At 35.8% G+C, this 14,299-nt stretch overlaps 2 protein-coding genes across 4 annotated transcripts in view; one reads left to right on the top strand and one right to left on the bottom strand.

Moving 5' to 3' along the window:
* The window catches only part of MS3_00001094 (uncharacterized protein), a 36,717-nt gene extending 25,989 nt beyond the window's left edge, over positions 1–10,728 (top strand). Inside the window, exons 14-16 of the mRNA XM_051208602.1 lie at positions 1,704–1,868; positions 6,964–7,064; positions 7,311–10,728. Coding sequence (XP_051070530.1) covers positions 1,704–1,868; positions 6,964–7,064; position 7,311 — 267 coding nt within the window. The 3' untranslated portion in view covers positions 7,312–10,728. The remainder of the gene's footprint in view (positions 1–1,703; positions 1,869–6,963; positions 7,065–7,310) is intronic.
* Positions 10,729–10,780: 52 nt separating this feature from the next.
* Positions 10,781–14,299, bottom strand: part of CDC14A_1 (Dual specificity protein phosphatase cdc14a) — a 65,926-nt gene continuing 62,407 nt past the window's right edge. Inside the window, exon 15 of one of the 3 annotated variants that reach the window (XM_051210532.1) lies at positions 10,781–11,937. In XM_051210532.1, the coding sequence (XP_051070532.1) occupies positions 11,908–11,937 (30 nt within the window). In that variant the 3' untranslated portion in view covers positions 10,781–11,907. Of the gene's footprint in view, positions 11,938–12,906; positions 13,803–14,299 lie in introns of those variants that run through there. The other 2 variants (XM_051210531.1, XM_051210533.1) reach the window with 2 other exon arrangements.

A 14,299-nucleotide genomic window follows, 5' to 3' on the forward strand; every position in this document is an offset into this window, starting at 1 on the left:
TTACACACCACAATCGAAATATTTTCAATAATTACCCTGCCCTTATGTCCATCTAAGCTCATAAAACTCTATCCACAGGACAGCGTACTTACTTACTTACTCCTGTTACTCCTTATGGAAAAGTCTAAGCTGCTCATCAGGATTCTCCATCCAATTCTGTCCTGGGTAGTCCTTTCCAGTTGCTATTGATCCTTTTCATGTTTGCTTCCTGTTCCAGACGTAGTGTGTTCGTTGGTCTTTTTCGTTTCCCTTCAGGATACTAAGTTAACGCATATATTGTTGTGCAGTTTGATGATTTCCTCAACATGTGTCCTATCCACTTCCAACGTCTTTACTTAATATCCTCTTCTGCCGGAAGTTGATTTGTTCTCTCTCACAGTAGGTTGTTGCTGATGGTATCCGACCAACGAACATTGAGTATCTTGCGTAGACAACTGTTTATAAATACTTGTACCTTTTTGATAATGGTTGTGGTAGTTCTCCACATTTTAGCTCCGTTCAGTAGAACTATCTTGACGTTTGTATTGAAGATTCTAACTTTTATGTTGGCTGACAATTGTTTTGAGTTCCATATGTTCTTCAATTGACGGAATGCGGATTTCAAACACTGTTGGGATTCGTATAATAACGGTTATCAAGGTGATTGATTAACAAAGCCAAGCCACTACATTGTGTCCGTAAATTTAAAGCACACCCGTTCAGTGTTCGATACGTGTGCTATTTTAAGTATTTTCCGTTCATTTAGCGTGTGATTGGTGAATGTAAGAGCATAATTTCCACACACGATCTCATTTCAAGTTTTACTTTTCACTTTATTTGCTATTTTTCATCCGGTAAGTCGGAATACGTTACAGTAGCGCGTTCACAAAAGATATACGTAGATAGCTTTTATGTTTGAAATGAAATTCCTAGTAAAGAGCATGGCTATATACATACACTAAGCGTACGAAAAAATGATTGGAAACCCTAGATATTGCATAACTGATCGTACTCACTCCACTTCGCATACGCTAGCGATTACTTCAGATGATTTCTTGAGTTTTTGATATGATGAGAAGGAAGTCAACTCATCGAAGTGGAATTGATGTTTGAAGTTGATAATTTCTAGTCATCTATGATATGTAATTGCAGCTTAAAAGAAATAATTATGTAACTCAATAAATCTTAAATATATTTGTTGGTTATAGACGTTCATTTGTGTAGTTTTCATTACCAATGTTCGACGTGATTATTTCAAGAAAAATTGAACATGAAATAGATTATAAATAATAAAAAATAGTTGGATTTTACAAATAAATTATAGTTGATTCACGAGTCGATCTAAGCTAGATTACCACTGAAAACCTGGAAGCACTGGATAGCCTAGTATAATACTCCTCAGTAGTGCACACCCACGATCCTGTACACAGGTCTCAAATTCAGGATTTTCGGACACGCGCGCGAACGCCTGAACTCTAGACTACCGATCCGGCATCCAACGGATATCTAACTTCAATCGATCCATGATTTTGTGCAACCCTTCATCCGTTGTCTGAGATGAATAACTGTCCCACACCGTTCACTGATTAAACTCCACTATCAATGGCTTCTCACTAGAACTTCGTGACACAAATCTTTGTGAACAGTTTCATATTATAAATAGAAGTGATTTCTCGTGTTTTTAAATATTCAATAAAAGTTTGTTTGTTTTGTTACTACGAAAGGTTGGTCGTAAATCGGATATTTGGTCATTAGGTGTAATCCTTTATATGATGGTCTACGGTCAGTTACCTTTTAATCAAGATAAACTTCACTCTCGTCTATCAGCCATTATAAGTCCCAGTGTAAAAATATCTTTGCCAGCTATCAAGAATAAATCTATTTATAAGGTAAGCAAATGTGACAGTTGTTGTATTTCGTTCTGTTATCTGGTTGAAGAAAAAACAGTATAATTAACAGGTGTCTTTGGTCTATTCTGTGTATGAGATTCTTTCGAATATAAATAAAACCCTGTTTAAATAATCATTATCTAAAGTCGTTAGATAATAATTCTTTTAGTAATGGTTTGATTACTACTACAGCTGGAAAAAAGACGTCTATGTTTCCGAATTGTCTATTTTTATCTTATCATTAATTGTAATGTAACTTGTTCATTTTAATGCTTGTAGTACCCACTTTTCTTGGATCACTATAATACAATTACGAGAGATATTTCTTCAGGTATATATATATATATATATATATATATATATATATATATATATATATATATATATATATATATATATATATAATTTGACCTGGGAAACATAATGCACCAACAAGTAGTTACACTGAAACTTGGTAAATAGAACCCCAACAGTACTAAGAACTAGGACAAGTATGGTATTGTTCACTGTTCAGTGATTAATCAACGTAACTACAAATACTCTTGGACAGGCGAAACAATTATAGACAAATATTGACTCTAACCTCAAAAAATATATATTGGTACAAGGAGGCACCAAACAGATATGCGCCACTAACGATTCGGTTTGCGTGAGGGCTGTGATACTGCCCGGGTGCACAAACCAAAGCAGGTGGTTTTCTTAGGGAGTCAAGCCCGGAGCCTTCAACCTATAGGTCTAATCCAAAAAGCAGTGGAACAACAACAGGAGATGCAGTCCCATGGTAGCCGGTGACCAACAATTGGTTCATACGCCATTTGTTCCTTCAGGACCCTGCAGCCCATGTACACCATTTGTTTGGATTCAGGGTTTACCAACTCCCCTAAGTGGACTCTCCATATCCACCAACCCGGTTAAAGCGCCGGACATTCACTTTTCGTCCTCACTTTCGTAAACAACACCCGCCACGAGGAGGCAGTGAGTAGGACTTCCCTGGCAGTGGCTGTATGCACGTGGCCATGTGAGAGCATTTGGAGAGAGAGCTGACTCTCCCTGCTCTCGGCCATATATATATATATATATATATATATATATATATATATATATTCAGCTTATGTATTAATTGTTCGATGTGTCAGTCTACGTTCAGTATGAACATAGAAAAAGGCGGACGATTCAACATGACTATGAATTTCAATAACTAATAATGATCGGAGTTAAATTTGAATTCATCAGTCAACTGTGAGGGAAGGAAATTGTAAAATCAGATAATAATCACTGATTAGTATTGTTTTTAGATTAGATTGTGTATTGCATGTGACAGCAGTGTTGACGGTTAGATTTGATTAGAGATTTATACTATAGATAATAAAACTGGTGTAACTATTGTATAAACTCCTTATCAAAATCAATCTTGTTTATGTAACATCCTAGTACTTTGTTTATCAGGCAACACATATATATTGCGAATTTTCAAATTCATCTTTTCTAACACTTAATTTAACCATACAATGAATGTTCACTTTGATATATGCCGTCGTATGTATCGATTGTCATAAACACCAACGATTAAGTGTATAAATGGCAACTTGATTAATGGTACTTACATAGTTTTATTGATGAACAATTAATCAGTAGCGATATTATTTAAGTTTCAATATTCTGTGAATATCAGGTATTAGGGAATGATGGTAAATCAGTTGATGGGGTTGTGAATCTTCATCGACTGAGTTTTTATTTATTTATTTGAACACATGAATATTGGTACAAGAGAGCGCCAATATATATGCGCCACACAAAACAATGAGAATTCGAAGAGAAGTAGAAAAAAAAACTAAGGAGCTCAAAAGAAAAGGAGAACTATGACGAAGAGATTGGTGTAAGGTAGTGTGGTAGTAACGAGGGAACGAAAAGGTACAATCAGAAGAAATCTTTCAGGTAAAGGAGACACAACCACTTTTTATGAAGAAAGTAAAAGAAGGTTACAGCAGGATCGCCACTGGCTTCTATTCTGAGCCATATCTGATAACGTCTCTAGCCACTGTGTAGCACCATCTCTCAGACCCCAACCAGGGAGTCGTGAAGGACCGACAGAAGCCAGCCCTTTGCAGCTTTCTTTCATACCACGACACCATGTCATGCACTGACCACCTCTCCGCTTCTTCCAACCAGTCCCAGAGTCGGCAAATAATGCACGACGTGGAATTCTCTGGGACGACATTCGTAGAACATGTCCAAGCCACCGAAGTCGATGTTTCAAGATGGTGACACCGAATGCATTATCGTCTCTGTGCCCGAACACACGATGCCGAACCTCTGCATTGCTGACATGGTGTTGCCACTGAATGTCAGCAATCCTTCGGAGACAGCGATGATCGAACACAGAGAGTCGTCTAACGTCCTCAACTCGGAGAGACCAGGTTTCACAAGCATAGAGCAAAACTGCTCTCACCGACGCGTTGTAGATCCGACCTTTTACAGCCAGACTGACATCACGAAGGTGCCAGAGATGACCCAGATTGGCATAAGCCGCTCTGGCTTTCACTATTCGTGCATTGATCTCATCACTCACACCCCCACCAGCACTTATGCAGCTACCTAGATACACGAACTTCTCGACTACTTCTATCAGCTCACCATCCAGGGTGAGTACAGGATTAGAATCCTGCCAGTCTTGTAGAAGTACTTTGCACTTCGAAGGTGCAAAGCACATACCATACCTACGGACACTGATTGCCAACTGATTAAGTGCGGATTGCATGGCTTGGGCATTATCGCACAGTAAGACAATATCGTCCGCATACTCAAGGTCGAGAAGTCTTTCTCCAGGCAACAGATCCACACCACCATTACTTGCATCCATCAGAGCTGTTTCCAGAATGTCATCGATGGCAAAGTTGAAGAGGACTGGCGAGATTGGGCAACCCTGCCTAACCCCACTGCTCGAATGGAACAATGGAGAGAGGTGGTTGTATGCCCTCACTCTGCCTGAGGTGTTTGTATATAGGGCTTTTAGGATGTTAATAAACTTCTCAGGCACACCCTTCTTCAATAGACAATCCCAGAGAACAGTCCTGTCCAACGAATCGAAGGCAGCCCTGATGTCAAGAAACACTACGATTGTTGGCTTTTGATAAGTATGGCGGTGTTCAAACATTTGGCGGAGGTTGAAGATATGATGAATACATCCTCGACCGGAACGAAAACCAGCCTGCTCCTTGCGAGTCAATCTTTCTCGGGTTTTGAACAACCTACGAAGTATGACAGAAGCCAATAGCTTGGACGCAATTGGAAGTAGACTTATCCTCCGATAGTTGTTACAGGAACGACGTGAACCCTTTTTAAAGATAGGGACAACTATCGACTCATTCTATGACGTTGGTGGATCAGTCGTCACCGGCCATGGAGGACAAGACAGTCTGACCGATGTTGCCGGAGCAGCAGGCCAGTTGAACTGCCCTTCGAAGAATTCTGCCTATCGTCCAAGACGTCGATGGATGTTAGTGATTGGCATCCCATCATCCTCGCAGATTGTTTCACTCACACCAGACTTCTTGCTGCCAATGGCTTGGGTGTGTTGGAAGAGCTTCCGGTGGTTACCAGATGCAGCTGCTGCTTCCAGTTCATTAGCACGCTCCGACCACCAGGCTTCTCGGCCCTTACGCAAGCTTCGGCCGATTTCCTTACGTAACATCCTTCGTTTATGGTCAAACTCACGGTCACCCGGAGTAGACCGACGGGCTTCAATGAGTTGTAAGGAACCTGCAGAAACCCAGTGCTTAAAAGCGGGACGTTTCGCAAACCCACAACTGACTGTACCCACCATTTTCATGGCGTCATGCAATTGCAACCAATGCTCATCTATACTTTTCGGTGGAGTGGTAGCTAGCCTAGAGGCTAGCTCGGTTCGATACTTACTTGCAACAGAAGTTGCAACCAGCTTGCTAACATCAATCTTTTGGTGGTGGTCACTTCGTTGGCCACTGAAAAGTAAGGCAAGATTGGCGCAGACCAAGGCATGGTCAGAGTCCAGATAGGTACTCCAAAAGGAGCGGCAGTCTTGTACACAACCACGCCAGCGGTAGCTGATCGCGATGTGATCAATCTGAGTCCAGGCTTGAGATGCAGAGGGAGGACGCCAGGTGGCACATCGGCGGTGACTGTGCCGAAAGTTAGTGCTAGCCAGAAACAGGTTGTGGTCTGTGCACCGTTGCAGTAGACGGTCCCCGTTATCTGTCCTGCGACCAACAAGTCCCCATCGACCAACTAAACGACTCTCTTCTGTGCCTAGATGCCCGACCTGGGCATTCAAGTCTCCGGCTAGTACTACAATATCTGTCGAACGCACTTTCTGGAGAAGAACAGATAACTGGTGGTAAAACTCATCCTTGATTGCATCCGGGCTGCAATCTGTCGGGGCATAGGCGGAGATGATGAAAAGACATCGTTTCTCACGCCGATTTCTTCTCACTTTGATGGAACTTTCTAATCTAACAGCACATAACCGACTGTTAATGGGGATCCAATCGACTAGTGCTGCCTCAGCTCTAGCGCTTAGTGCGACACCAACGCCAGCAAGACCAGACGAAGATGCCACAGGGTCCCCGGATAAGCGCACATAAAACAAGCTTGGGCCACGTGTTGCGTCGTATGCCTGAACACCGATTACCACGACACGCTATGCTAACCAGTGTTGGGAATGATTGGAAGAAAGTTAGGGGCGGCCAAACCAAAACGTGGCATCAGTGCTTGAAGTCACCAACTTCTAGTCTTAGCCATATTGGTAGATACAGACTACTTTGTTAGGGTCCGCGTGACTATCGTAACCAATGGTTGGAGGACCATTGAAAAGCACGGGGAGCATTGGGTGAGCGTATCGTTCTAGTTCTAAATAATGCGCATTCACACGTTATCGAACTAATAGCTTGCAAGCTGCTCGGCAAGCACCTTATACCTTTTATTTCACGGTTTTCTATTTCATTGGCTATTCCGCTGACCGTGATTCATGGTAAATATTGCATTTAAACAGGTACTGCTCTTTTTTATTGTTATTGCATCCATAATATTCTTTTACCGTTTATTTTCTAATTCGTTGTAGGCATTAGAACGGAGTTTAGTTCGAAATCATTTAGAAAGAGCATCTGTTGATGAATTACTGAGTTATGAATATGTGTCTAGTACATCAGCTGCTGACTTATGGTAGTGTTATATTTTACTTTTAATTTCTTAATTCTATTTTATATATATATATATATTTATACAGAAAATATTTGACAAGAGCACCCCAGTTTATATTCATGATTAGGTTTTGATACCCAAAAAGTCCTATGAAGATAGTGAATAATAGCTTGATATTATTTCACATTTATATAATTTTGTTGTAACGTTAACTTATCAGTGTCATATATATTCCTTGTGTTTTTTTTTCTTTCAAAATTTTTCTAGATGTCTAAAAAAACAGTCCGTTATTCTTCAATACCGGGACATATTTTTTTGTATATATATGTACATATTTCTTACTTGTATTATTTTTTTTACATTTATAGTTTTGCAACCTATTTATATCATTTAGTAATTTATTTTCCCTTCCTTTGTTCATTCTTTTTGTTTGTCACAATTACTTCCCTGTGTTTACATTGTTGTTTATTTTCTCCATCCAGTTATGTATTTCAGAGAATCTGAAGACTCAATCACAATCAATATATTGTAGTGTATAAGTTTATAGTAATACTTATCATCATACGATTGATTGAATATTTATATCATGAATTGTTTTCTTTTTTATGACGAATAATAAATTATGTTTCACAAACATTTATAACATTTTCCTAGTATGACTTTGTTATACATTGAGTTAGTGATTGTTTAGAAGTTTCAGGTTCCCAATCCAATCACCTAACTAGGTCACACTACCTACTCGATAGACTTGAATCCCTGTATTTTGGTTTCGTTCACAGTGTAAAATAATCATGCATAGGATGATTAGATGTGAAACGACGAAGCAGCTAGGTCTGACTTTTATGGACTTTTGAGAATGCCCTCAGTAATGATTTAAGTGTATTATCATAAATGAGGGGTAAACTTTGAAGTAAATAACGTTGGTTTACCCCAATGTACTAAAAAATATTTCTCTGATCTCCCTCGAGGTATGTATTGGACGGACTAATTGTTTTAGTGGTACGGGAAGATATGTGTAGTTTGGAATTGGTGTTCTATATCATATAATGTCTGTACTTGCCATCGATTTTCGTGAAAACTATCTTCGAAAACAGCTGACTAAACTGAAGTAGATGAAGCTAATTTAGGGATTGTGACTCACTGGTTATAAAATGGAAGTTCCAACTTATAAGTTATCCCAATACATAGCTACATAAACCTTGGTGTTCACCCTCCGTGTGCTTACCTTTGCCTACTTGAAAATATTGACTAGAAATGTATCGTTATGTCAAAGATTCCTACGATGATTGGAACACGGTGTTGTTGGATCAATATGAAACTAGGGGAGTAGAGTTGTCATGTAATCCTACAGTTACTGCAGCGAAGTAAAAAATGAAACAATTACGCTGCTATAGATTAGATGATCAGCAGTGCGAAGGAGTGATGGGTGACCATTCGATACTTTCGTGTATGTGCTGCAATATTTTATACTGTTGAGATATTTGGAGACGTCTTTGAATAGAATCACATACTTCGAGCACGAGCTTATCTAAAAAAAGAAAGCGTTATATAACCTCCTTCTGTGGATGGCTAATAGCTTTTAGAAAGACGGATTATAGCGGAAAGCGAGTCTGCGAATTAGTTACGTTCATTTACTACTATTATCAAGTTTTGGCTTGACATATCGAGTTTAATGAAAATCGGGTACGATTGCGATGGCATTGATATGAATTTTGCTTAAGCCAGTTGTTAAATGCCTACAAATCGTCTTCATCTAAACGTTTATAGATCAAGTTACCATTTAATGCGGTGACGTTCAGTTTCTGGAAGTCAGCTTATGTGTTTGATTATGCCTAGTAATAATGATAGTATTTAAAGATCCCTGAGTGGTTGCGGCTATTTTTAGCTGGAATTAAGTCCAGTCTCTGAATTTGAATAGTCGCTACATTTTTTGACGTATTGAAATGCTTCCATTAAATTAAATCTTGAAGTATGGTATCAGGATCTTAACGTTTTGAGACGATTGCACTAATAATAAATATACCTTTGTTACATTACATTTGGTAGAAAAGTCGTATTTCTGACGTTTCGTGGCTTAATTTAAGCCACTTCTTCAGAGTAAATAAACGACCGACATTAACTCAAGTTTACATAGCACAAAGGAAACAATGCAAAATATTTTTAGTACAATTAAAATCATAATAGGTCTGAATATGTCAATGTGAAATTATTATTGATCAAGGGATCTCCAGTATCGACGATCGTCGCAAATTTATTTATGTCCCACATTGTGACGATCGTTTTGGCCAATACCATCTAGACCACTCATCTGGCTCAGATATGTAGATGACACATTTTTCATTATTGAAAAGACTTCTTACTAATTTCTCAAAACATCAAATTCACTGTCAAAAAGGCAGATGAACATAGTGGACCATCGTTTTTAAACTGTTTGGTTAAAAGGAATTCTAATGAAAGCTATATCCCGAAAAACGACACATCCAAATCGGTATATTGATTTTAACTCTGCGCATGCATTTAGTACCGAAATTTCCCTAACCGTAAATCTCTTCAGAAAAGCAACCAAAAACATTACCTCAGAAGACAAGCTGAAAGAAAAAGAGAATACAACATACGTCCTACGTTCTAACAATTTTCCTAAAAATATTACCATAAACATATTAAAACAAAACTGTCTTTCGGTAAATACAAACCTAATGAAATTTCATGTATTAGTACCGTAGTTTTACCTTACCACCACGGCACAAAAGAATTGCAGCGGATATTAAAAGCTTTCTATAAGACAACTAACACATTAGGAAACGCTTTAGTTGGAAATAAAGATAGGTATCCGTTCACTTCCACTCAAAATTGTCTACAGATTAGGCTGTATCGATTGTGATGCGTTCAATGTTGGAGAATCTCCCCGTAAGATCTCGACCCGTACCAAGGAACATTTAAGTTACACAAAAACCTAATAATTCTCTAAAATTGGAAAATTCACAAATCAGCAATAGCAGTACATGTTATTTCCAATATTCACCAAATTGATATTAAAAATATCAAAATAATTCAGAAAGGGCTTTCTGACCACAAAGAGATGCGAGTAGCTAAAGCGTTTCACATAATGCTAAATCCCACTACCCTAAATAGGAATGAAGGACTGAATGATTCATTCAACCTGAACTGTTTTTCCAAACAACCACATCCGACTTTATTTTTACACACACAATCTCAACCTACTACTTTTATCACAAATGTGTACATCTCTCATGCCTACATTCTGACACACAAATTAGTACAGTGACAGGCCATGCAAGAATAATTTCACATTGACATATTCAGACCTATTATGATTTTAATTGTACTAAAAATATTTTGCATTGTTTCCTTTGTGCTATGTAAACTTGAGTTAATGTCGGTCGTTTATTTACTCTGAAGAAGTGGCTTAAATTAAGCCACGAAACGTCAGAAATACGATTTTTCTACTCATTGTAATATGACACAAATATATTTATTATTAACTCTCTACACAATGCTCAATTTATTTGAAACTATGAAGTCCAACCTTGGTATGGATACCTGCTTTGCACTGATGTTAATAATTTCAACGATCATAGTATTCACATTGCATATTGACAATATCTCATACAAAATTGGACATTTTGACCAGTCCTTTCGTTAATAATAACGTAGAATGTTAAAACTTAACTACCAAGTCAATCTCTTAATTGTAAAGTGTAAGAGTATTGAAATCAGTCGAGAAACCAGTTGAAGTTTGGAAGCGCTGACAAGTTATCAACCAGCAAACGGTTATCTTTTTCGTTCGTATATACGGGTTTCGGCTTGTCACTACTTAGTACACAATTATCTTTCTCCAATATCTCTTTATTCAGTTATTTTTGTGAAAAAATATGGTGAATTAGCAGAAGAGATAAATCTGTATTTGATATTAAGAAGTATATATGTATATTAAACACAAATAATTAGAAGAATAGACATAGAGAAAAAAGCCAGCTTCATAGATGTCAAATATGAATATATGTAGACTTTTATACGTTGATTAATAGATAACAAGAGTAGAATTCACAAAGAATAATGGTGTATATTAATAATGTGTCATTGTAAATCAACTTGGAAAATAAATTAGAATTGTCGTACTATAACACATAATTATCAATATATTTTATACAATGTACGGTATATATACGTAGATGAATGGGAGTTAATAGGTTTGCAGTCGATTATGTAGACAAAAGTGCAATTTAATGGTTTACCATAATACATCATGCCTACTGAATATCAATATCAGTAGTTTGAAAGCATCTTAACAATAAGCAATGATTTGGTACATTGTATTTGAACTGCAACCCACCCATATACTTGAAATTTAGGATTATGATTGAGAATTCTTAGAATTAACAGAAAATTGAATCAGATAATAAGATTAGTGCAACAAATAAATGCCCGCAATACAATTTACACACCCTTAACCAATAATAATAATATATAAAGATGTACGTTTCTGGTAAAGTGAAAGACTTAAGTGTAATGTAATGATATCAGCAAGAACAACTTTAATGTATAATAAGGATTATCTGAAAGGCAGGATGATAAAATCTCATATTTATATTTTAACAACGAGTAATCAAGAACGAAAACTAACATATTAGCTGCATAATTAAATGAAATGTCAGGAAACAAGTTGTAGACAAGCAATTTTAAAAAATAAAGTCAGCAGGAAAATTCGAGAGACTAATGAAACGCAGGGATTTGTCTACTTTCTACACATTCAATTGAGTTGAGTTTGTTTTCTATTATTTTCTTTTCATAGTTCAGATCCATTCTGTTTATCCCTGTATATATTATTAGTATTGTAATCTTATTAATAAAATGCATAAGATGAATGTCCATACTTTATATGAATTAAAATATTAATGATTTCCGTATTTAGAAGTAAAAATAGGGAGAAAAAAAAATCAATTAATTAATCAAACAATACTAAATATTTATTCTAGTAAATAATGCAATTTTCTTCTAGACGAACTTGAATAGAAATGATAGACATCTCAGCATGTGATTATAGGATTAATTATTACATACAATTTAGATATAGACTGATAGGCTGAGCGAGTTAGGCATATCACACGTAGGTGCTCAAAAGTTATCTTAGGGTTAAAGCGTAAGTGAAAAATTGTAAATGGAACACGCTGTTAGAGGACATCGATTATATTCTTAGTCAAGATCTCAATTTAAATATATTTGACTGTATTGGAAGGATAAATGCAAATATAAATTCTGTTAATAATATCTTATTTCCTTTCACTCATGTCATATTCCTTTCAAAAATTATTGGTTTTTTCTGTTTTGTACGTAATAAACTATTGTAGTGTAGGATTTATTTGATTTAAAGTATAAACATAGTTTTTTTTCATATAGCGATATCTGAGATGAGATTTAAAATTACAAAGATGATAAGACATAATACTGACAACGTGAAAACCGTTGTGGTTTCTCAATTTCAAATTAAAAACGAGACGTATTATTCTATGGTAAAGTTTCGTAGAAAAATTTTAAAGGGCCGAATAGTTTAAAGCATTCGTCCCATATAAAATCGCGTTCTAATTGAATGATTGTCATTAATGTGGAAATTATTGGAACATAAGATCGAAATAATGGAAAATGTCATCATAAAATTACGTTCTGAGTATTTAGAATGAATTTACGACAAACCATTAACACACATATTAAACATATAATTGTGGCCTAAAACAAGTGACATGTTGCAAGCAGTTGGTTAGTATGATTTCTCATATTACAATCACGATATATATATATATATATATATATATATATATATATATATATATATATATATATATAGGCTCAGAATCGATCACAATGGCGTCGGTGTATACACTCTCTTTCTTCCCTTAAACTAAGAGATTGAAATCGCTTCATATCTTTCTTTATACGAACTAATTCCTTCTTCATGTACTATACCCTTATTGCAATCTTTCTTCTATATATTACCACCTCTGAATTAACTACTTTTATGAATCCGGTGTCCATCTTGTTGTGTTAATGAGGTATGGCAACTTGGACTGATGCATAAATGTACCTGGTCCTATGTTGTAGCTGAATGACTGACTGATATATATATATATATCCAGTATTTTAAGTAGTAATTCAAAAATTCCTCAATTATATTACATCACCATGAGTGCAGGAAGTATATCAATCCGAAGTATTTATAGATATGATAAATAAGCTGTAGAATAAAAAATTGACATTGGTAAAACGTTTGATAGGCATTATGTAACACGATAAAAAAATGCAGTTTACACAACATTAAAATGTGACAACTACTACAGTTGATATTTAGACTGTGGATTACGTAAGTGATCAACAAGGTCAATATGATGACAGTGATAATAAAGAGGACAACAATGAATATATAGATGAATAATTATGTGTGTACGAGGACCATGCAATCTATGCAGCCGAATATATACAGACATGGATACACAAACGATTAACAAATGGTGTATATATGGTAACCAAAATACTATTAAATTATGTAATCAAAACTGTATGATATCTTTACATACTTTGTGATACTAACTGGTCATTTTTATTTTATTATTCTGATCCTGTATTTAATGTGTACACACTAGGATAAATGTATGGCTAACTATAAACATACGAAAACACACACATACAATATGCACATGTGTGCTTCTCATTCTAACTCACACGGATACGTTTACATTTTATAATCTAGAAAAAATATAATTAGTTGTAAAGAGAAAAACGGCAAATAACGAGATGTCAACATTAAATAAAATTAGTAACATATTATACATTAAATTTGTTTAATTACAATCACATGGGTAGGTAGATGTAAAAATGTAATCAAAATTATCATTGGTAAAAAAACATCACATCATAAATGATGGAATATTCATTTGTTTGTTTAATGTCTTTTCTACGAATTCAACTTCAAGCGATTGAAAGTGATGATAATAACAATACACTTTAAACATGTCATGTCAAGAGTTATGCGCATAGAATTGAAAAGTAATAGGCAGATAAACAAAATATAATTATAACAACAAGGATAATTACATTGAATTAATCTAAATGATGTTTATGAAGTAGGTGGCAGTTAAAATGCTTTAAAAAAATAAATCACTAACTAGGTTGTTTCATGTTTGGAATCTACACTTCATGATAACTTTAAATTAGTTGATTAGTAGTAGTATAGATGTAGTTCT

Source organism: Schistosoma haematobium, chromosome ZW, assembly GCF_000699445.3.
Source record: "Schistosoma haematobium chromosome ZW, whole genome shotgun sequence".
Classification (NCBI taxonomy): Eukaryota; Metazoa; Platyhelminthes; class Trematoda; order Strigeidida; family Schistosomatidae; genus Schistosoma; species Schistosoma haematobium.